At 32.6% G+C, this 23,170-nt stretch overlaps 2 protein-coding genes and 1 non-coding gene across 6 annotated transcripts; 2 read left to right on the forward strand and 1 right to left on the reverse strand.

The window, feature by feature from the left end:
* The first annotated feature begins 3,025 nt into the window (after positions 1 to 3,025).
* On the forward strand, positions 3,026 to 3,819 carry LOC146934161 (cysteine proteinase inhibitor-like). Its single transcript, XM_085708427.1, has 2 exons — positions 3,026 to 3,280; positions 3,390 to 3,819. Exons 1-2 carry the CDS (start codon positions 3,026 to 3,028, stop codon positions 3,591 to 3,593), a joined length of 459 nt encoding a protein of 152 aa, XP_085564553.1. The 3' UTR covers positions 3,594 to 3,819.
* Positions 3,820 to 13,799: 9,980 nt separating this feature from the next.
* LOC146934162 (serine/threonine-protein kinase BSK7-like) lies at positions 13,800 to 20,202 on the forward strand. Of its 4 annotated transcripts, XM_085706021.1 has the most exons (13): positions 13,800 to 13,861; positions 14,059 to 14,126; positions 14,596 to 14,686; positions 14,775 to 14,998; positions 15,195 to 15,328; positions 16,134 to 16,269; positions 16,371 to 16,504; positions 17,197 to 17,302; positions 17,775 to 17,860; positions 18,300 to 18,488; positions 18,747 to 18,899; positions 19,359 to 19,472; positions 19,589 to 20,202. In XM_085706021.1, the coding sequence occupies exons 6-13, from the start codon at positions 16,233 to 16,235 to the stop codon at positions 19,829 to 19,831; spliced, it is 1,062 nt and encodes a 353-aa protein (XP_085562147.1). In that variant the 5' UTR covers positions 13,800 to 13,861; positions 14,059 to 14,126; positions 14,596 to 14,686; positions 14,775 to 14,998; positions 15,195 to 15,328; positions 16,134 to 16,232; the 3' UTR covers positions 19,832 to 20,202. The 4 variants fall into 4 exon arrangements, with proteins under 4 accessions (XP_085562147.1, XP_085562148.1, XP_085562145.1 ...); XM_085706022.1 differs by lacking the exon at positions 15,195 to 15,328 and having other exon boundaries at positions 16,009 to 16,269; XM_085706019.1 differs by lacking the exon at positions 15,195 to 15,328.
* Positions 20,203 to 22,346: 2,144 nt separating this feature from the next.
* Positions 22,347 to 22,422, reverse strand: TRNAC-GCA (transfer RNA cysteine (anticodon GCA)). Its single transcript has one exon. It is a non-coding gene; the product is annotated as a tRNA-Cys (tRNA).
* Positions 22,423 to 23,170: the final 748 nt, after the last annotated feature.

Consider the following 23,170-nt stretch of genomic DNA (forward strand, 5'->3'; position numbering starts at 1 on the left):
GGCAGAATAGTGGGTATTGGAGGGAAATTGTGGCCTACCAAAGTACCATAACTTAAGGACTTTTTTTTGTGATTGTAATTTCTTTTGTTAGTTCATATTTGGAATTTGGAATTTGGAATCACTCAATGTTAAATACAATTAGTTGGACTTAAAGGTGTGTTTGATGAAATTACGACATTATTGTGATTTTGTTAAAGTTTTTAACGGTAATTTTTTGTCAATGTTACAGACATATATCGTGTTTTTGTCAAATTTACCGTCAATTTACAAGTGTGCTTTGTATGTTCCGGAGCGAGTATCTCTCAAAAAAAAAAGTTCCGGAGCGAGTATAAATTTTTTATTTTTTGTTGTTTGCATGTTTTATTTTTGCATTTGGAGATAAATTGATGGGTAATATAAAACAGGTAAAGTGAAAATTAAATGAGGCAAAAGATTACCATGTAGAGAGAGGTGGTAGGTTATGTTTAAGCTGAAGTATACAATCATCAGAAATAATATTAAGTGTAATCTGACTTTTTATAATCAACCGATTCAATGATGTCACAAACTGTGAGGGCAAATTGGTGTTTGTCAAGGTGTCTTTTAAAATGGACCCATGATGAACTCATTATTTTGTAGTGTGTTTAGTTAGATTCATGTCACTTTCTTGATGGACTTAACATTTTTTAGGAAGCGGGTGCACAAATGTAAGATGTAAACATGCCATTACTTTTTCCACTCAACGAGTTTTTCGCGCGCTCTATTCAGATTCTAAAATTTAATATGCTTCAATATGTTTTTGAAGTTTTTTATAAGATGTTTATGTCGTTCGGATTCTATAATCCGAATTGTATATGGTTCCGCGTGAAACTCACAGGGTAGGGAAAGAAGCAATCAAACATTGTTGGGATATGTCATATGCTAGTTACCACCCTTTCGGGTTTGTATAATGGTCCATCTAACAACGGCGCCAAGACGAGTTCGCCAAAATTATCGGATAATTGTTTTATAGGCCTTTCTCATTGCTCAAAGTTTTTTAAATTTACCATATCGTAACTCTCGATATCACAAAATGTATTAAGAGTTACGACTCAATTATTATTTTTTGGATTGAATCATAATTTTCAATCTGCTTATTTGAGAGGTTGAATCCGAGTAACATATAGAGCAATCACCAAATCTTATCCATTGCCTGATTTCCATGCAAGGCGTCTCAGACAAATTATCACCCACAACTAGAGGTGTTCGCGGTGCGGTTTGGTTCAATTTTGAGCAAAAAAGTCATCCAAACCGCGAGATAAAAAAACATGCGGTTTGGTTTGGTTCGATTGATTTTTAAAAAGTCATCCAAACCAAACCAATGCGGTTTGGATTGGTTCGGTTTGTGCGGTTTATCGCGAGATAAAAAAATATTACATTAACTCTAATATTGCCAACTTGTTACAAAATAAACATAGGACATTTTATTTTGATGTTTATATGATAAAATATTAGGTAAAACTTATATCAAAATAGGTAAAATTAAGAAGAAACATAAGCATGAAACAAATTATTGGGAAGTAAAGAAAACAAATTCATAACTGGAAATGAATTGAAAGAGATGGAAATGAATTATAATCGAACTTGATGGTGCAATGATGGAAAAATCGAATCAAAAGAGATTATTCTTGAGCTATGTAATTGGGCTAGTACATATTTAAGTAATATTCATTATTCTTGCGGTTTGGTTTGGTTCGGTTCGGTTGCTGAGATGCAAGCCGCAAACCGAACCGAACGGTTCAATGCAAAAGTCATCCGAACCAAGTGCGGTTTTTTGCGGTTTCGGTTTGGATTGGTTTGGTTTGCGGTTTTTCTATTGGGTTGGTTCGGTTTTGAACACCCCTACCCACAACGAACTCCTTTTAAGGGGTATTAGAAGCTTTTTCTGAAGGCACTACTATTAGTACCCTCCAGAATTAAACGTGGTGAACCAAATGACACATGCAGCGTTGTGTCATCACTATCACATTTCAACAAGACAAAAAAAATAAAATCGATTGTATTATAAAGTAGACAAAATGACCAATGTAGTCCGACTTATTGTGTGTGTTTCTTTTTTAAATAGACTAACTTCGTTTTGTGTTTTTCTTTTTTTATAAGACTTCACTTTTATATTTTTTTTTACAAAAAATTAGAGTAAAAAGATGATGCATCACTCCAGAGTGAAAATGTAGATTCAAACCAACACTCCAGTGTAATGAAATGTCACTGCAACTTTCTAATTTACATAAACAATTCTAAAAATAATCTCTAAATTATTTTTAATAAATTTTTTGGTCAGAAATGTAAACAGAAATTAACAAGGGCATATAATTTGCATTTAAATTCATTGTCGTTCATTAGTGAGTAAAGAAATATTTGATATGCAAAAATCAATGATTGAACTTACGACCTATTCAATTCCTTCAACCAAAAAAAACTTTTCAATCCAATAGCGTTTAAATGAGATGATACATGTTTTTTCTAGCTTAATCAAGTCATGAGCTCGAATTCGGCTTTGAGCACACAACAACATGGTTATAACTTCTAGGGAGAATTTTCCGTCCATTTGAGTTCCACAAAGCTCGAAAGATTAATCTCTACAGTTGCGTGCACGATCGATAATAGCCTAGTGGCTAGAACTTCACATTTTTTATAATGAATAAATGAGAAGTGCGGGGTTCAAACCTCGATTTATATATATATATATATATATATATATATATATATATATATATATATATATATATATATATCGTGTATTGTCCCTGACAAATGAGTTAAACTCACGAGCCAAACTTGTACCAAAAAAAAAAAAAAAACTCACGAGCCAAACTTCTCTCTTAACCCACAATTTTTTTTTTTTTTTTGAGTAAACAAGTTAATATTTGAGATTGTATGGAGGGAAGGGTTTACCCCATAAACAAGTAATCGCAAAAAAAAAAAAAAAATCAAAACTTATTCCCCAAGCCATTAAATACAATATAACACTGTGAAGGTGTAGCCTCGACCTCAACCTGTTCGTACCATGGACAATTTTTTCCAAAATTTAAAGAGAAGAGTAAGTGAGGGCATCTCGATGAGAGGAGGCGGAGTTGCCAACGTGGAGAGGGAGAGCATCCCGACGGGAGGAAGCGACGTGGAGAGAAACCCTATCGTCCCCCAAGACTATCTTGATAAGGACATGTTTTGTTGTCGACCTAGAGAAGTGAAGTGGAGCCGGTACCGTCCTGGCATGAATATATTCGCTCTTTTACTTGTTCATAACCACAATAAGAAAGAGGTTCTTTTTCTTTTCTTTCTTTTAATTTCGCTTTGTTATTCTTCACCATTAGGGTTAAGACCAAAATAAAATATGATATGATATGATATGCTTGTAAAACGTAATGCAGAATGCAAATCTGAAGTTTGTGAATGTGGTAAATGCGGAGTTTCGTAGGTGTGGTGCAATGGGCTATCACATTACACTCAAGGCTAAGGATGGAGAGAACGTGAATGTCTATGATACAGGTATTTTCGTAGAGGCTTGGATGGACTGGAAGGAGATGCTAAGTCTACATGAGTTGACGCTCAGCCACAACCAATTGCTGGATTGAACATTATTAGTTTCCATTGAGCTCAACATGTGTTCCATTTTTCTCTACTGTTTAATCTTTTGGGATTTTTTCTTAATGTTTTCATTTAAATTGATTTATTAATTAGCTCCGCCCCAAACCAGAGAGATATGCTTTATTTGATCAATGTTTGTTTCATGTTTCTTAACATTTAAATTGAGAAATTAAGAAATTATTGATTATCAAGTTCAATAACTTGAGTTAGATATTCCTTTTGCATATGTAGATGAGGGGTATAGAGAAATAGAGATTGTTTGGAAGAACGTGATTATGAAAACAGCTTATGACATTGTTCGTAAGCTGTTTTTAACTTATTTTCTTAAGTACTCTAAGATAGCTTATCAAACCAACTTATAGATATACGAAAATAATTTAACTTTATTTTATCATTTGCTATAGAAATAGTTTATGCTTAAGAGCTTATCGTTTATGTTATAAGCTACAAGTTGTTTATCCAAATAGTATCATAGTTATTATACAATGCAAGTTGTTAAGAGAAGTGTGTAGAAATCTAATATTAAATCATCCAAATAAAGTCCGGATGCTAATTGCATATTCTGACAGGGAAGAGTGATGCACGATATACAAAGAAGAATTCCACAACTACTAGCATAGAGTATATTAGCCATAAATTATTCCTTGTTTTTCATGATCAATTTCAAAGGCCAACATAGCTATTGAAAATTTTACATACAGGGAGGAAGTGATTTTAAAGAAACTAAAGAAAGGAAATCCTTTGATTATAAAACAATATGAATTTATTTCTTCAATGCTAGATTACCAAATTACATTTTAGGACAAGTCTTTCAATTAGGAACCCCCTGAGATATTGATGCAGCGTAAAGGATCAAAATAACAGTAGAAGTATCCATTTATATTGTCTAGGAATTTATGAAGACTAGGATGAACACTGGTTTAAAAAGGTTTTGACACCATTTTTAGATTCAAACTGTAATTTGGATTTCAACACAATTTTAGCATGAATTGATGTTTGCTCAATTGGAAGGGAGGATGGCGTGACTGGATGGTATACTAGACTCGTTGTGGTGGCACAATATTTGCACAATTGGAAGGGAGGATGCTGCTGACACAAACTGGTTCGCGTCGAAAAGAGGATCAGCCAATCTGCCAATGTCATCAATTTCCAACCCTGTTCAGTTTAACTTCTGACAAGGAATTCACAGTAGCATAAAACTTGATGAGTACGATGGTGTGCAGAACTGAAAATGGAGTTTGAGTCGAAATCTGAACCGTGAAGAAAATCTGCGTGCTGCTGAACTGGTCATTGGGCTGCCAGCAGTGCAGCTGCGGGAAGGCGTGGCATACGCGTTTAATTGGCTTCTGGAAAATAACAATAGTTTATCAGTTGAAGGTTGTTATAATCTGCTCTGTGGTCTGCATAATTCTGCAGAATACGGCGAGGATTTTATGGCCGCTGCGCATCGCTGGAGGGAAACGTTGGTGCCGTCAACAATTTGTATGTGTGGGTGGAGATTACTTCAAGATAGGTTACCAACCAGGGTTTCTAGAATTATGGAGGAGAGGGGTTATTCGCGCTGTGCATCAACAATATAATGTTGTGTGTTTTGCTTTGAAGACATTGAATCCGCAAGTCATCTTTTTGCAAGTTGCAATAAGACTAAAGAAATTTGGGATTTGATATTCACTTGGTTGGATTGGAAAGCAGTAGGTTGGGGAGCCGATTTAGTTGATAATTTCTTGTTGTTTAATTTCAATTTGCAAAGGGAAGAACGGCAAGAAAGTGTGCCACTTAGGTTGGCTAACAATGACTTGGTGTATTTAGTTGGGAAGGAATGATATTCTTTTTAACGTGAAAGTTGCCAATATTTTGGAGGTGGTAGATTGAATCATCAAGGTCACTGACTGCATTTTAATGCAATAATAAAAGAAAGGAATGTAAAGCTGTGAAGATATAGCAGGATATTGCCAATGTGGATTGCAATACATGGCTGGAAGCTCTTTTTGTGTAGGTTTTTATGTTATTGGGATGTTTTTCCTTGTGAAGTCTAATTGATTCTCTGTTGGTACTTAGAACATGTATTAGGCTTTCCATGTCAAATAGCATTTGAATTAGCTTGTAAGTTGTGTTGGTGTATGAGAAGTGAACTCATAATCATTTTGCCAACTACACATATCTTGTGTTAGTGTGCTATTGATAAAATCAGCTTATAAAAAAATGATGTTTTAAGGATTCAAACTATATAATCAAACATAGATCCAAGTGAATATGCATCTAAAAAAAATATGATGAAAGACTCTAAAACTCAAGAAAAGGAAATTGCTATAAAATTTTCAAACTTTTTTTAAGAGTTCAAAACAAAATACTCCACCCGTCTCACAATAATTGTCTCTTTATGCATTTTTCTTTTTCTCAAAATAATTGTCATTTTAGAATACAAATGCAGTATTTATTATTTTTTTTCATTATTATACCCTTATTTATTGAATTTCATCCAACTTAGCTACTCCACCAACTACAATTAATAAGGGTGTTTTATTTTATTAAATGATACTAATTTTACCATCAAAATCAACATAATTAATCATTTCCTTAATCGTCGTGCATAAACCTTAAACGACTATTATTTATAGACGGATGGAGTATATATTAAACAACAATCAAAACAAAATAAGTGTTAACATCAAAAGATACAAAAATCATAAATAAATAAAAAATATTACACTTAAATATGACGGCATATCCTACCCAACAAAACAAAAATCAAATTCCAAAAGTAGTCACGTATTCCATTTATAGAAATTGTAGGTGAAACTCTTTGCTTACCAAAACCTTTACCAAATCAACGAGAGGACTTTCTCTTGATTACAAAAAAATAACGAGTAAATAGTCAAAGACCCCCCGAAATTGCAAGGTTCATCAATTACCCCCTGTAGTTAACGAAACATCAATTATCCCCCTGAAATTGTTAAACGTTAGTCAATTACCCCCCTCCGTTAATTTCCTCCATCCAACATGCTGATGTGGCAGTTAACTGCCCACGTGGCACTGCCACATGGTCATAAAAGGCATGCCACGTCAGAGGGGGTAATTGACTATATTTTTTAATTTTTTTTGAAAAAATTTAATTTTTTTTTTGAAAAAAATCTGATTTTTTTTCTTCAAAATCAACATTTGTGCCACCCACGGACCTTGCAAATATCCCCCTGAAATTTAACATTAATGTGCAAATACCCCCTGAAATTTAACATTAATGTGCAAATACCCCCTTAAATTTAAAATTTATGTAGCAAATACCCCATGAAATTTATAACTTATATGCAAATATTCTCTCCAAAGTTAAAACTTATATGTAAGTTACACCTTGAATCATAAAACTTTGATGGTAAAGTAAAACTTATTCATAATATATAATTTACTATATCTCTAATTACAATAAAAAAGAAAAAAATCACAACTTTAAAATAAAACAAACATGTTTGTTTTATTGTTACACATTAGTGAAACAAGCAGCTATTGTTTCCACAAAGCCTACTAGCCGCCAAAATAAAAGGAGTTGCATTTTCATCATGTATTAGAGTTTAGAATTATAATTAAAAGCATACTATTAAGCAACACATAATTCCTCATCAGCATGTTGAGTGTTCACAACATAGTTATGGCCACTTGTTGAGTGTCCATTCCCTCCCAATTGGGCTCCATGAACCATCTTCAATCTTCATGCACACTTTCTCCACAATGATTGCACAGTAAACGTTGTGCTTGGCCTCCAGAATCCTAATAGGTGATCTGTTATGATCCACATGTCAGTTTTATTTTAAAGTTGTGATTTTTTTTTATATTAGAGATATAGTAAATTATAGATTATGAATAAGTTTTAATTTACCATCAAAGTTTTATGATTCAAGGTGTAATTTGCATATAAGTTTTAAGTTTGGAGAGGATATAAGCATATAAGTTATAAATTTTATGGGGTATTTGCTACATAAATTTTAAATTTGAGGGGGTATTTGCACATTAATGTTAATTTCAGGGGGGTATTTGCACATTAATGTTAAATTTCAGGGGGATATTTGCAAGGTCCGTGGGTGGCACAAATGTTGATTTTGAAAAGAAAAAAAATCAGATTTTTTTCAAAAAAAAAAAATTAAATTTTTTCAAAAAAAATTAAAAAATATAGTCAATTACCCCCTCTGACGTGGCATGCCTTTTATGACCATGTGGCAGTGCCACGTGGGCAGTTAACTGCCACATCAGCATGTTGGATGGAGGAAATTAACGGAGGGGGGTAATTGACTAACGTTTAACAATTTCAAGGGGGTAATTGATGTTTCGTTAACTACAGGGGGGTAATTGATGAACCTTGCACTTTTGGGGGGTCTTTGACTATTTACTCAAAAAATAACTTGATCCAAATAATCCACAAGCAACTCGTCCATATCAAAATGAAGGAGAAATTTCAATATGATCACAAGATTAAATAAATAGTGTTTGGGCACACACACATTAAGAAGTATTTTCTAATAACAAAAAGGAGAATGATAAAAAAAATGATTGAATACTTTGAGGAGAATATTTTTATGTATGTGTACCTAAACACTATTTATTTGGTCTTGTGATCATATATGAATACCTCCAAATGAAGATATTCATTCACTTTTTTCCCATGAGAAATTTAATCTATAAAATAAGTAACATTAGTGGATTGTTGTTTGACAAAGCACAACTAATGTCTAGCTTAGAGATACATGCCAATCAAAAACAAAATGTTTAAATGCTTCATTTATGATACATCCTTCCAAACATACAGAAAATATTATACTACGAACACTCGTACAAATCAAGTTATCAATAGTTAAAAGGTGATCATTAAACAATCTTCAAACAAAGAGCGATCAACTATTTTGATTCCATGATGTATCACCAGTTGAGGCCTCGATCTAGAGGGCGACCAATCAAATCATTTGAAGCCTATACTATTATAAAATTAATTTATTTATCTTTTATACAATTATGTAATTAGTTTCTTTGATGTTCGCATGATGTCACATATTAAAATAATAATATTTTTGTTTGTACTTAATGATCTTTTTTGTCATTTTTGTGTATCATCCTGCGTGCTTCTTAGTTCATCTGAGTTTTAGTTTGTCCAATTCAAACGTACAATAAGGCACCGTCTCATTCTCGTTCATGCAAAAAATTCATTATTAAATATTACAACACAATAAGAGTCATACACGTATTTAATTTTTTTTATTGGAAAAGTTATAGATTTTAGGGTTAAATAAGTTTCTCTCCTCTAAAAAATGAAATTTTGTTTAGGGACACATAACTGATATATCTGTTTTATGATTACGACAAATCGTATCATAAAACAAAGGTTTAAACAGGTCTTTCATCCCTGCAAATATAGGTCATTTGAATTTTCGTCCCTGAAGTTACTAATCCTTCCAATCTGTCACTGAAAATATTAATCATTTGAAAAATGGTCCTAATTACATCTGATTAGTAACTTCAGGGATGAAAATTCAAATGACATATATTTGCAGGAACGAAAGACCTATTTAAGTCATTAAGTCAACCACTTCGCTCAATCATCACTTGCCACATGGGCACCACGTCGCTCATGACAGCCCACCTCAGCAAAAAAAACTAATTAGGACCAAAAGTCAAATGATTAATATTTGTAGTGGCACATTGAAAGGATTAGTAACTTCAGGGACGAAAATTCAAATGACCTATATTTACAAGGACGAAAGACCTATTTAAGCCTAAAACAAATATATCATTTATGTGTCCCTAAACAAAATTTCAACATGAAGCTTAGTCTGTGACAAATTTAAATTTGTTTAATTATCTTTAAATTTTTGAATTAATTTTTTCAAACATGTTAGAACGTTATAAAAAAAATCTCTGCGAAAGATAGGCTCAAAATTTGATTTCTTTATATGGCTAGATTTTCATTACTTTTTTTCTTGAACTTTTAGCATTTTAAAAATTTCATATTTAATTCATTTTATATTAAAAAAATATATTATAATAGAACATTCTAATTTTTTAAACTTGCAAAAAATCATTCAAAAATATAAAAGTTTAAGGATGATTAAACAAACTTGTATTTAAGATAGACTAAAGTTGCATGTTGGAAAATTTTACACGAGCTCAAACACGCTATTTTTTTTATGATGACAAAAGACAAAGTTTGATAACCTTTTAAGGACATAAAATTTATTTAACCCTAGATTTTAAAAACCTAGAATACCTAATCCTAGATGAAAGTAATCTTCTTGTTTTACCAAACCTTTGATATAATTGAACAATCCTCAATCCACATCATAAACAACCTCAATACATATCATTAACACTATACGAGAGGAAAAAAAATCATTTCATTGTCTAAGTCATATCACACTCTAAGAACTTAATCGAAAACAGTGTTTAGTCAGATCTTCACTGCGATACAAATTTAACATTAACTGTTGATTATATTCCTTGAGTAAAATTCAAATCTACGTAATTCTAGATGAAAATAATCTTCTTGTTTTACCAAACCTTTGATATGATCAAACAATCCCTAATCCATATCACAAGCAACCTCAATCCATCATAAACACTATATAAGAGAAAAAAATCATTTCCTTGTCTCACTCGTCTCACACCCTAAGAACTTAATCAAAAAAAGTTTTTAGTCGGATCTTCACTGCGATACTACTTTAACGCTAATTGTTGATTCTCTTCCCTGAGCCTCCAATTTCCGATTAAATCTCTTCCTCGAGTCTTCTACCCGAATTGTCAAACTTCATAAAAAATTTAATGAAAATATACCTAAAACCTAGAACACTCAATCCTAGATGAAAAAAAATCTCCTTCTTTTAGCATATGATTGAACAATCCTAAATCCATATCATGAAAACTCTACGAGGGAAAGAACCATTTTCTTGTCTCACTCGTGTCACACTCTAATCACTTGAATCAGAGGAAGAAGTTTTTAGTTTCAGAGAACATCCAAGTCAGTATATAGAGAAATGAAATAAGTAATGAAAACAAGAAAACGAATATGTTTTTTAACAACATAGATCAATTCCCACACACAAGGTATCAATGCCCACAAATCAAGATATCAAGACTCATCAAATAAGACAACTTTGCATTCGTGACGTCAATACAGGCTCTGATGTCCCATTGAGATCAGAAAAAATGAGATCAAAACTTGGAAGCTTTGCTTCGATGCCCAAGTTGGGAAGTTGATCAATAACATATTACTTCCAAACCTTTGTGGGAGGAAGACTTCGAAAAGAACCGAAAGATATGAAAGCATGACAAATAAGTACATCAAATATGATATTTTGTGGGGCATATATTTGGATATGTGATGATATCAGATAGAATTTCATTGCACCATTTTTTTTTTATAGACAAATGTAATCAATGTTAATAGTTATGTTAATTTTTGGGAGTCGAATTTGAGACTTCATCATCAAAACTCCTTTGGCTAATAGTTAATAGTTATACACGGAACCATCAGAGAACATCATATAACCTCTCTCGAATGCTTATGTAAAAAAAAAAAAAACCTCTCTCTAAAATATTTATTTCATCACAGCAAAGAGAGATTTCCTCTTACAAAGCGGCTTCCTCTAAAATTTTATTTATATGCTTCTATCATTAATCTCTCCATAAAGTGTTACACGTTAGATTTTTTTTTAGAGAAGTGTTGCACGTTGGATTTTTCTTTTTGAATAGGTGTTACACTTAGATGAAATTCAATAAAAGAGTCTTTTTTGTTTTTTTTACATAATCATTAAAAGCGTCTTTATCATTATATTTTCAACACTTTTATTAATTGAGATGAAATTCATATTCCACCATTTTAAAAACAAGTCTCACATATAAAGTGATTGAATTAGATAAATTTCATCCAATAAAAAAGAGTGAAAATAAAAAATAGAGTGTCGGCTATTGCTAGTATTTTTTAGGGTTAATTATGTTTCTAGTCCCTATAAAATAGCGACCTTGTAAGTTTAGTCCCTACTTAATTTTAATAGCATTTTTAGTCCCTAATTTTGTTTTTCTGCACTGAGTATTAGTCCCTACTCAATTCAAATTTGTTTAATTTATGCTTAAACTCTTAAATTTTTGAACAATTTTTTGCAGACATGTTTAGAACATTACTAAAAGTTCGTCCGCAAAAAATTATCGCAAAATTTGATTTCTACATCCAGATTTTATTACTTTTTATCTTTAACTTTTGTCGTTTTAAAAAATTCATATTTAATTCATTTCATGTCAGAAAATTCTAAATTTTAGTAAACGAACCTTTCATAGTGTTCTAATCTTGTCTCAAAAAAATCGTTCAAAAATTTAAGAGTTTAAGGATAATTAATCAAACTTTGTTTTAGCAGGGACTAAAATTATAAGTAAATTTTTTTTATAAGGACTAAAAATGCTATTAAAATTAAGTAGGGACTAAACTTACAAGGTCACTATTTTATAGGGACTAGAAACATAATTAACCCTATTTTTTATAGGTGGTGAATAGTTTTCATTTTAAGGGGGTTTATATCTATTAAAATGATTAAAGTGTAAAGTGAAAAATCAAGAGTTATTATTTTAACAAACTTTTAATTTATTATAGTGTACATACAATATCCACCTTTAATTTATTAATTAACGATTAATATCATTCGTTTTTTTTTTGTTGATATTAATATTACTTACTTTACACTCTTAAGTAAATTGTCCACTTTAAAATAATCTAATAAATCTTAATATATAGAGAAAATGTGGATCAAGAATACATCCCGAACAAGAGTTTAACCATGCTTTTGAAAGTTTTGGAAAATTCAAGCCACTAGCTGCCATGATTTCCAGCTAGTTCTAAGATGTAACCGTTGTTCAAAAGTTGGCGAAACATTCACGATAAAATCCCTCACTATAAATAAGCATTTCATCTAGATGTCTCTTTTTTTGACAAATCTTGTTAGATGTCTCTTGTTTGACCAGTCGAGTCATGTGTGTTAAAAATCTCAGACTAGATGAAATAATTTCCTTAAAATGGGTTTATATAAATGGTTAATTGCCTTCACTTTTTTCTTATAAGGTAAGTGTTACAGTTGACCACTTTATATAAATCTCACTCGATTCAAATGCTACCCTTTCTAAATTATCTAACTTTTATTAAATTATCCACTACTGTCTCAATTCATTTTTGAGTGTTATAGTTAAGCATTTTACATAGGATAATGCACACTTTTGATTATTGTTATATTTAATTATTTATCATAAAAAATTAGGGAAAAATTATATTTTGAAAATATTTAATTTATTGAGATAAATTAAACATCTTACATCTTAACATTTTTTTACTTGTACACTAACATTTTTTTTACACGTTGACAAGGAAATATGGTCAAAATTGATTACGTGAATAAAATATTTTTTTCATAATAAATTTTCTTGTTAAAACCTAACCGTCACCATTTTTCTTCTTCTCGATCTACCGAAGATGCGTGATATAAGGACAATTTTGGTCCGAAATCACCCCTCAATTTTTTTTTGGCCTTTTAGTTAAATAAGTCATTTTCACATATTTTTAGTCTTTTTTCATAAGTTTTTGTGATTTCATCGTTGTTTGTTTTGATTTCCCATTTTTTTTGCGGTGTGTTTTTCATTTCCCGTTCTAGTGCGGTATTCATTTGATTAAGGTTGTAAAATTAGTTTTGATAAGTACAAATTCAATCAATAACTTTGGCGTTGTCACATTACAGATCCGATGACATGAACATTCTAAAAACATGAATATATATATATATATATATATATATATATATATATATATATATATATATATATATATATATATACATACATATTTTTAGACATATGTACACATTGTCGTTTTATGTTTTTAGCATTGTTGTTGTAAGTTTATTCGCATGTTTATCGTTTTTGCTTCTAACAACATTAAATTAATATTATATCAAAAACTTAAAAAGTACTGTAAAATTTGGTGTTTGCCATTGATGCACTAGAAGACTAGAAAGTAGAAACAGCATCGTTGAACAAGACTTTAAGTTTTGGGTGACTTTCCATTATTAATCTTTCTTTGATTAATTAATGATGTTAATTAATACTAACACTAATCGTTAAATTAACATAATCTTAAAAAATGTGTCTATATATATAATACTAAGTGGAAGAAAAATGAGAGCAGAAAGTCCTTTCACTTTCTTTGTCTCTTTTGAGTTTTGACTGTTTCGAATCCCGTAAGGTTGTTAATGTTTCTTATCCCTTTTTGCTTCTTCTTCAATTTCTCTCTCTGATCTTTGATTTTTCCATAAACCATTTTTGCTTCATTACTTGTTTCTTCTATTATTGATTTTATGTTCTTCTAATTCTAATGCATTTTTTTTTTCAATTTTTCTGCTGAATTTTTTTTTTGTTGCTGATTTGATTGTTACTTTTTAGCAAATTGAAGAAGCACCGTTGAATTAAATTGACTCTGCACTACACAGATTCGCCACTGAACAAAAAAGGTTTGATTTTGCTACCTTTATGTATGTGCTGGTTGAATATTCATTATTGTTCTGTTTATTTTTGGTCGGTGATTGTTTGTTCCTTTTTTCATGTGGATGCTGTTGTTTTGTTGTTACTATGTTTCTTCAAAAACTAGCTTCTGGGTAGCATTCAATTGTGAATTATTTATTCTCTGTACATAACAATAACAAGTTTATTATGTTTTTTTTTTCTTCTTTTCTGTTTACTTGATTTGAATTGTTATGGCTAATGAAAAAAATAAATTTCAATTTTGGTACTGATTCTATGTTTATCATGCTTTGATGTGATTATGTGGTTTTAATGTAATGGGCATGTTCAATTGAAGGTTTTACTAGGTTGAGGGGGCAATGGTTTTAAGCAAAAGGGACTTTGTGAATTGTGATGAATTTGAAAATTTTAGGACTAACAATTTTTTGTTTTTGTTTTTTTTCTTCCAATGTGTTATAGGTTGGGATGGGTTGTAATTTCTCAAAGTACTCAACATGCTGTTGTAGTACTGAGCAAGGTGGCGTTCAGGTTCCTGAGGCAAACATTGAGGGTAAGTTGTTGACTTGGTCTTTCCTTTTTGTTCTTGATGCGGTGAGAGTGATTGTTAATTATGTGATGTGATTATATTTTCTGTTCAGAAAATGAAGACAATAATGTCGAGGGCAATGGCTTGGCGTCTTTTCGTGAATATACAATTGATCAGCTTAGGAAGGCTACCTCTGGATTTGCAATTGAAAATATAGTTTCTGAGCATGGTGAAAAGGCTCCAAATGTTGTCTATAAAGGGAAACTTGAAAATCAAGTGCGTATTGCGGTCAAACGGTTCAACAAATCAGCCTGGCCAGATGCCCATCAATTTTTGGTGAGCATGCGGAAACTTATGTGTCAAATTCGTGTAGATTTGTTATATTGAATGTTTGTTAAAAGTGTCAGTCGTGCACTTCCTCTTATGCTTCTGCATTTTAATGCACAATTTATAGTTTGTTCCTCTGTATTTTTGTCGGTTTTAAGGGCCGAGTTAATTGGTGTTTTGTTGTGCACGTGAGTCTGGTCTGCAGAGGTCACGAGAAATCCTATGAGAGCCAGGGGAAAGACTGAATCAATCATTAATCTGTTGCATACACACATGTTTGTTGTTTTTGCACATCTGTGATTCTTTATCTATGATAAGTAATTATGCGACAGTTCAAATGTAAGTGTTCTTCCATGATTGAAAGCCTCCTAAATCACGCATGTGTCTTTAATGATGTCGATTTTTTGTGTTTTCATTGCTGGCTTTCATGCATGCTTCTCAAAATAATGGCCCAATTCTTGTTGGTTTTACTGTACTTTTGTCAGTTTACGCTTTTGCATTTAAATGACGGTGCAATATCTTGTCGTTTTACTTACTTTTGTCGGTTTTTAACAGCTGAATTAATTTGTATTTTATTTTATGCGTGCAAGTCTGTATCCGCAGAGAACAATATTTTTTTTGTTTTCATTCAATCTTTTATACTGACGCCCAACATTTTCGTGCGTCAAAGATATTTTCTCTCTAGAGATGATAGATTAGGGATGCCATTTACTAGATCTCATATGTCTTGATTGTTTCCCTCCCTCCTGATTTGGTTTTGGGAGGGTTTGGTTTTGGTTTGTTTTGATCTGTTTAATTGTTTTGGATATTATCTTGTTTGAGGTTCAGGCATCTCCTGGCTTTTATATTGAATTTCTAGCTTTATCAAAAAAAAAAAAAAAAAACATGTAATTTGCAAGATCTATCAAAATAATCAACTCTGTTAAAATAATTATGGTGTGGAATTAATATCTAGGTCTACTTGCCATTGATAGTTGGCTTTTTAAGCTTTTTGAATTTCCTCTTACATATGGTGGCAGTTGAAAAACTTAACATCATTTTGAGAAACTATCCCCCCACATGGTTAGTGATGAGGTTTTCTTTCACTTAAACGTGCTTTTCATTATTGGCATGACAAGGAACCTTCTCCCACCATTTCTTTCAGGAAGAGGCCAGAGCTGTTGGCCAGCTAAGGAGCCAAAGATTGGCAAATCTGCTTGGATGTTGCTGTGAAGGTGATGAAAGGTTGCTTGTATCAGAATATATGTCCAATGATACTTTGGCAAAGCACTTGTTCCATTGTGAGTACATGGTTAGCTTGTCATGCATTAGCTTCTTGCTGTTGTTTTTTTGTATACAGGTTGATGACTTTTATTTAACATATTTTAACACAATTGTTTAGGGGAAACTCAGCCCATGAAGTGGGCAATGCGGCTTAGAGTTGCTTTATACCTTGCCCAAGCTCTGGAGTACTGTACCAGCAAAGGACGTGCTCTGTACCATGATCTAAATGCTTACAGAGTTCTTTTTGATGATGTAAGTTCATTTCTTGTATTTGCAGTGAGATCTATTACTCAAGGCGTCTGGTGGTGCTTAAAAATTGTTAATCTTGGAAAGATTCATTACATTTAATAAAGCTGTAAAAGGACACAGTTGAATTGCATAATAATAAATAAAAATCATATAATATTGACAACTCACATCCCATAACAAGTCAACTTGTTCATATTTTTCAGATCATGTTTTTGTCTTCAAATATGAATTAAGACCTGATAATACTGCACATGGTAAATTATATAAATGTTCCATTTTGTGTAAATGGAAACAAGTCAGAAGTTTATGTCCACCAAGATATACAATTGATTGTTTTATACATATTTCCTTTTGGAGTGGGTAAAGACTAAGATGGATAGTCTAGAAGTCGTAGCTCAACTGGCAAATGCCGAAATTGCAAGGCCGGACGTCGTGACCCGAGTTCGAATCCGGGACCTCACAGTTGTGTGTGAGTTTAATTTTAGTGGCTTACCACTTCATCTAAGACCAAAAAAACTTTCAAAACTAAGATGGATAACATAGGATAGTAAGCTGCTATTAACTTGATTAAGAAGTGTGGAAAGGGCAATGATTGTGGCTGAAACTATGGAAGCAACTTTCACAAACTTTTGTGTTCTAAGCTTGAATAGTAAATGTCAAATATGCTTATATTTTTTTTTTTTCTTGTTATTCAGGACTTCAATCCTAAACTTTCATGCTTCGGTTTGATGAAAAACAGTCGAGATGGAAAAAGTTATAGTACAAATTTGGCATTTACACCACCAGAGTATCTCAGGACAGGTATTACCTTAAACAAAATACAATTCATCACATAATTATGTTATCTGTTCTTCTATTTCGGTGCCTAGTATCAAACTTCTGTACAGTAATTTTAAATTTTCAGATACATTAGTAACATTTTCTTCTCTTGTAGAAGTTGTTTCTGTATAATGTATGTGATTGGGGTATGGCTTTCTCATTGGTTTTTTTAGCAGCATACTATTCTTCCTACTCACTACCTAAGTTTTCCTGTAGAAAAATAATGTCATGGACCTACAGAATTTATCTTATTGTAATAGACAGGTTAATATAATTTGCTATGCAATCACAAACTTAATGTGAATGGAGTGGATTCATATCCCATCCTCTGAATTGGAAAAGAAAACAATTCCCGTACATGGTTATTAAATCATTATATTCACTTTGTAACTTATGACACAATTTTAGATATATGACGGCAATGTTTCTTACTTCCTTTTCTGTGTTCACGCAGGTAGAGTTACTCCAGAAAGTGTAACTTACAGCTTTGGGACCCTTTTGCTCGACCTTCTCAGTGGAAAACATATTCCTCCAAGCCATGTAAGTTTCTTTCCTTCATAAACCATGCTTAATGTCCCCTGTTGGATAACTTTGTGAGTATCTGCTAGCTTTTCCTAAAGAAGGCTTTGACGATTTAGTTCTTTCGAACTCGGCAAACAGCCTATCTTTAACGGAAGGCCACCAGTTGGTGAAAGCAGCCATCTCTCTGAAAAGAGCAGATATGGAAACACGTGTAGATCAACAGCTGGCTTGAACAGTCACATAGCCAATAATCCAGGCCTGCTATTATGGTCTTTCTTCCTCTTCAATTAGCTAAAACTCTAGCCTGTCATGAATATTAAGTTACCTCCTATTTTATTTTCCCTGTGCACACGGTGTCTCGTGATTGAACAGGGTGTAATTTTATTTGCTTAAGAGCCAACCATTATGTATTAACTTTTATTTTCTTACATCTGACATATTTCACATTTTTTTGTAGGCCCTTGACCTGATCAGGGACAGGAACCTTCAGAGTCTAACAGACTCATGTTTAGAAGGACAATTTTCAGATGACGAGGGGACTGAATTGGTTCGTCTAGCTTCACGATGTTTACAATCTGAACCGAGAGAGCGTCCTAATCCGAGGTCACTGGTCACTGCTCTAATACCTTTGCAGAAAGATTCTGAGGTTAGCTGTCTTAGATGTGGTTTTGTATTATCTGAGATACAATGATAGCTTTGAATGAAGATAGCGTATTAAAAAATGCTTGCAGGCTGATTTTTATAAGATTCTCTAGTTATACATAGTAGTTTTTGTACTGATGTGTTTCTATTCGACGTCATTATAATCATCTTATATTTGCAAGTGGCTGGGTTTTGTCTATGCTTAGAACTGAAACCATATTTCGATGAGCTGGAATGGGCTGTGACTGTTTTTATTTTATAGGTTCCTTCTCATGTGCTGATGGGCATACCTGATGGTAGTGCTGCTTTTCCCCTTACTCCACTCGGAGAAGCTTGTCTACGCATGGATCTGACTTCCATACATGAGGTGCTGGAGAAAATTGGGTATAAAGATGATGAGGGGGCAGCTACTGAGGTTCGTTTCTGATCTGTGAACTAACCTATAATAAATCGTTCTATTTTTTGAGTTCTATGTTGATTGTGTGTGTACTGCGGAGTAAATGGAAGTTTTTTTCAACCTTAAACTATTCGTTATTGCTTCTAATTTATTTAGTCATCTCTTTGACACTTGAATTATAATGGCTCATTTGTTCCATTGAATTGCTTTTAGTTCGTGGGAATGATAAGGAATTTTCTATGCTTATAATTGGTATTCCAAGTAAGACAACATTAGAAGAGCCAGTGCCACATTGTTTTAGTGACCAAGTTTTTCACCTTCAATAGAGTTCTGTAAAACTTTCTCTTTGTGTGCACCATTGGTTTTAGTACAAGTTTTGGTCTAACATTATATCTATGGCCATATACATGTCTTTCAATGTAGATTGGCTAATTGTGTCCACTAATTTATGTCTCTACATCTATCCCTATCGAGCAGCTTTCATTCCAAATGTGGACCAACCAGATGCAGCAAACAATAGACTCGAAGAAGAAGGGCGATTCTGCTTTTCGGGTGAAGGACTTTAAAACTGCAATTGAGGGCTATACACAGGTTAGTAATTTTCTTGGTTCTTAATTGGGTTATGAAAAAATATATAAAATCACTTGCTGTGCTCTTCTGGAGCAACTATGATTTGCTTCTGCTGATGGTTTTGCTCTGCAATGCAGTTTATTGAAGTTGGAAGCATGGTTTCTCCAACAATTTATGCACGTCGTAGTCTGTCTTATCTCATCAACAATATGCCAAACGAAGCACTTGGTGATGCAATGCAGGTGCAAATGATATCTCCTGTTTGGTACATTGCATTTTATTTACAAGCTGTTGCTCTTTTGGCTCTTGGCAAGGAGAATGATGCCCAAGTGGCACTTAAAGAGGGTTCTTCACTTGAAGCTAAAATGAGCACAAATTAGTTGAAGTGGTTATAGGCTTATAGCCAAATCTTGAAGATAACATTTACATAGAAAAAAGTTGTTGGTTTCTCAATGTTTTGGTAAATGTACATGGGGGCTACAGTTTCATCCTATTGGAAAATTATTTAGGATGGTTTTAAGGTTTATACTTGTGCATGCCTAGAAGCATTCTTTTGCACAGGCTGGAAGAGAGGCGTGTTTGTAAAGATTCAGCTGTCAGTTTATGTTGGCATTTGTTGGCCGAATATCAAATGCTGTTGTTGTGCTTGTAATTTAATGTACAGAATGGCTACCATATTGACATGTTTTTGTATGATACATATATTGATACTGATATATTCATTTTCCTTCTAATAAATTATTTTACTCCATTCTTTCTTACTCTCGAGAGTTGTTCACTTGGCCTAATATAGAGAAATTTCAAGTCTCGTGTTGGAAATAGAAACAAGGCATAAACAAAGTTTATAGAGAGTGTTAACCCTCCTGATCTCAGAAATCAGTTTTGCAAGAGCATCCACAATGTAGACACCAATTGTTGGGTTCATAAATGGGTTCCACGTGTACACATCATCCATTTATAATTTTTTAATAATAGTACCTAGAGAAATGCTAGCAACACTATCTTTTGAGCATTCTTTCTAGCACTCCCTCTTTTATTGAGTGAAATCAATGTAGAGCCTACACTTTGGAAATGGAATCTACATAAAGTGGTGGGACATGCATTGATTTTACCCAATAAAAGAGTGAGTACTAAAGAGAGTGCTCAAAAGAGAGTGTTGCTAGCATTCCTTTAGTACCTAATAAGCACTCAATCACTCTAACTCAAATCTCACACAAAGTTCTTAAATGAGATCCACTAATCAACTATTAATAATTTTATATCATTATATTTCAATTTTTTAATATTAAAAAGAGTGCGGATCCCGCTTAAAAGTGGGGGTCTTAAGTAAGACCCCGGGTCTTATAAGATCCTGAAAAAGATTCTCCCCATTGAGGGTACCTAATAGGTACCGGGTCTTAAATAGTTAAGACTCTCCCAATGGAGTCGTTATTTCTTGATTTGTGTGAACTACTTAACCTTTAAGAAATGAATATATGATTCTCAGAGAGAGACGGTGCATATTGTTGCAAGCTCTTCGTAAATGTTTGATTTCACCTTTTCTTATTTATGATTGTTTTTTAGTAGAATTAATTGTCTTGGTAAAAAACAAAGCGTTTGTTTTGTCTTTAGAATAAATTATAATCTAAATTGAAATTTGGAGTTTGAGCTTTGTGTCTAAAATCAGTTTGTACTTTGTAGTAACAAACTTATTCAACTTGTTTTTTTTTTAAACTTGAACCCAAATCTTCATATATTATGCATTATCCCTATCAACTGAGCTAAGTTCACAAAAACTACTTAATAAGTGAGCGTATAATTCTTCATAGCGTATAAGAGAAAAAAAAGTACGTAGGGCCCAACTGGGTTCGCATTATCCCTATCAGGAAAATTTACCTTGCACCCTAACATTTATACCTCTACCCATACAAATTATAAAAAATACCAATTTTAACCTTTTTCAAGATTACACCCATCCACCCACCCAACCATGTGTTTCCAGAATGAAAACAGTTAATAACTTTTTCAGAATTGATCCTCATACCATAAAGCTTATACAAATACAATATCTCTATTAATTCAGGTTGTCACAGTAATTCAACAATTATTCTCGATTTTATAGTTGTCTTCTTAATCACAATTCCAACAAATTAATCATTAAGATTATTGTAAAAAAAATATTAATCGTGAAAAGATTATTGTAAAAATAACAGAGGGGAAAAATCGTGAAAAGCTAAGGATTGAGAAATATAGAAATACATAGGGTATGTTCATGTATAATCATAACATAGCCCAAGCGTTAGATCTATTCAATTTAATTTTTAACTAAATATTACAAACTATAACAGATCATTTTCATGATCATAACCTAAAATAACTTGTTTTCTAGACATGAACAAAGGGAGGCACCATTGGAGCCGACATAAAGGAGATTATAGATTAAAATTCCGGTATAGTTTTCTTTTGAAGAATAAATTCCGGTAGTTATAAATTCTGAAAAACTTCCAATTGATTTTCGATGTAGTTATAAATTCTGAAAACTTAGACCATTTTTCGATTCTAGAAACACACTATGGAGGTGGAAGGGTGTGATTTTGAAAAGGTTAAAATCGGCATGTTTGGTCATTTGTAGGGTAGGAGTATAATTGTTGGGGTGTGGGGTAAAATGTTCTCCCTATCAACTGAGCTAAGTTCACAAAGACTACTTAGTTATGCATTATCCCTATCAACTGAGCTAAGTTCACAAAGACTACTTAGTAAGTGAGCGTATAATTCTTCATAGCGTATAAGAGAGAAAAAAAAAGTACGTAGGGCCCAACCGGGTTCGCATTATCCCTATCAACTGAGCTAAGTTCACAAAGACTTAGTAAGTGAGCGTATAATTCTTCATAGCGTATAAGAGAAAAAAAAGTACGTAGGGCCCAACCGGGTTCGAACCAACCGATGACCTCTTGATCTGCAGTCAAATGCTCTACCACTGAGCTATGGACCCATCGAGATGTTTGGTAACTGGCAAGAATAAATATATGGACAATTTATAAACTGACAAAAGAAACGTTCCATTTGATTTTCATCTATATTTACATACAAATTCTGGCTTACTGTGATGTGAATTTAAAATTCGATTACATATTGCGAACTTCAAAATTAATTAGTTGTCAATTTGTTGCCCATTTAGAAAATGTTAACAATTCATTATTTAAATTTTAAAGAAATACATATGAATTTTTTTGTTACTGGTAAAAAAATGAAAATATTTTTTAGTACGAACCGAAAAATCACAAAAACTCATAAATAAATGTCATGATCACTCGTCTTGGAAGCACAACTCAGTTGATAGCCACAAATACAATATTACGTAAGGGTCGGGGTTTGAACTTCTAACTTCCCACTTCTCCATATGATCCACAACCACTACTAGACTAACGGAACAAAAAACAAAGTTCACCTATGTTTTTTCGTCAAAGAGCTATTGTATATTTTGAATATTATAAAGTCATTCTAAATGTCACGTTCTCATGATTAACTTAGTGTATGGTATGGTATTGCTAATTTTTTTTGTCATTGTGAGCTTAACTCAGTTGGTAAAGGTTTGAACCTCAGACAACACCAATTTTTTTTTTTTTGGTACTGCTAAATGTTGGCTGATGTAGAAATTTTAGCGATGAGAGCAAGAAAATAATTTTTAGGGTCTTGTTAACGAGTGTCCCCGGGGCACTCTTTAAGCATCCTAAAATTAG

The sequence above is a fragment of the Medicago sativa genome, chromosome 4, assembly GCF_051527215.1.
Source record: "Medicago sativa cultivar Bolivia chromosome 4, Bolivia_mono, whole genome shotgun sequence".
In the NCBI taxonomy this organism is placed as follows: domain Eukaryota; kingdom Viridiplantae; phylum Streptophyta; class Magnoliopsida; order Fabales; family Fabaceae; genus Medicago; species Medicago sativa.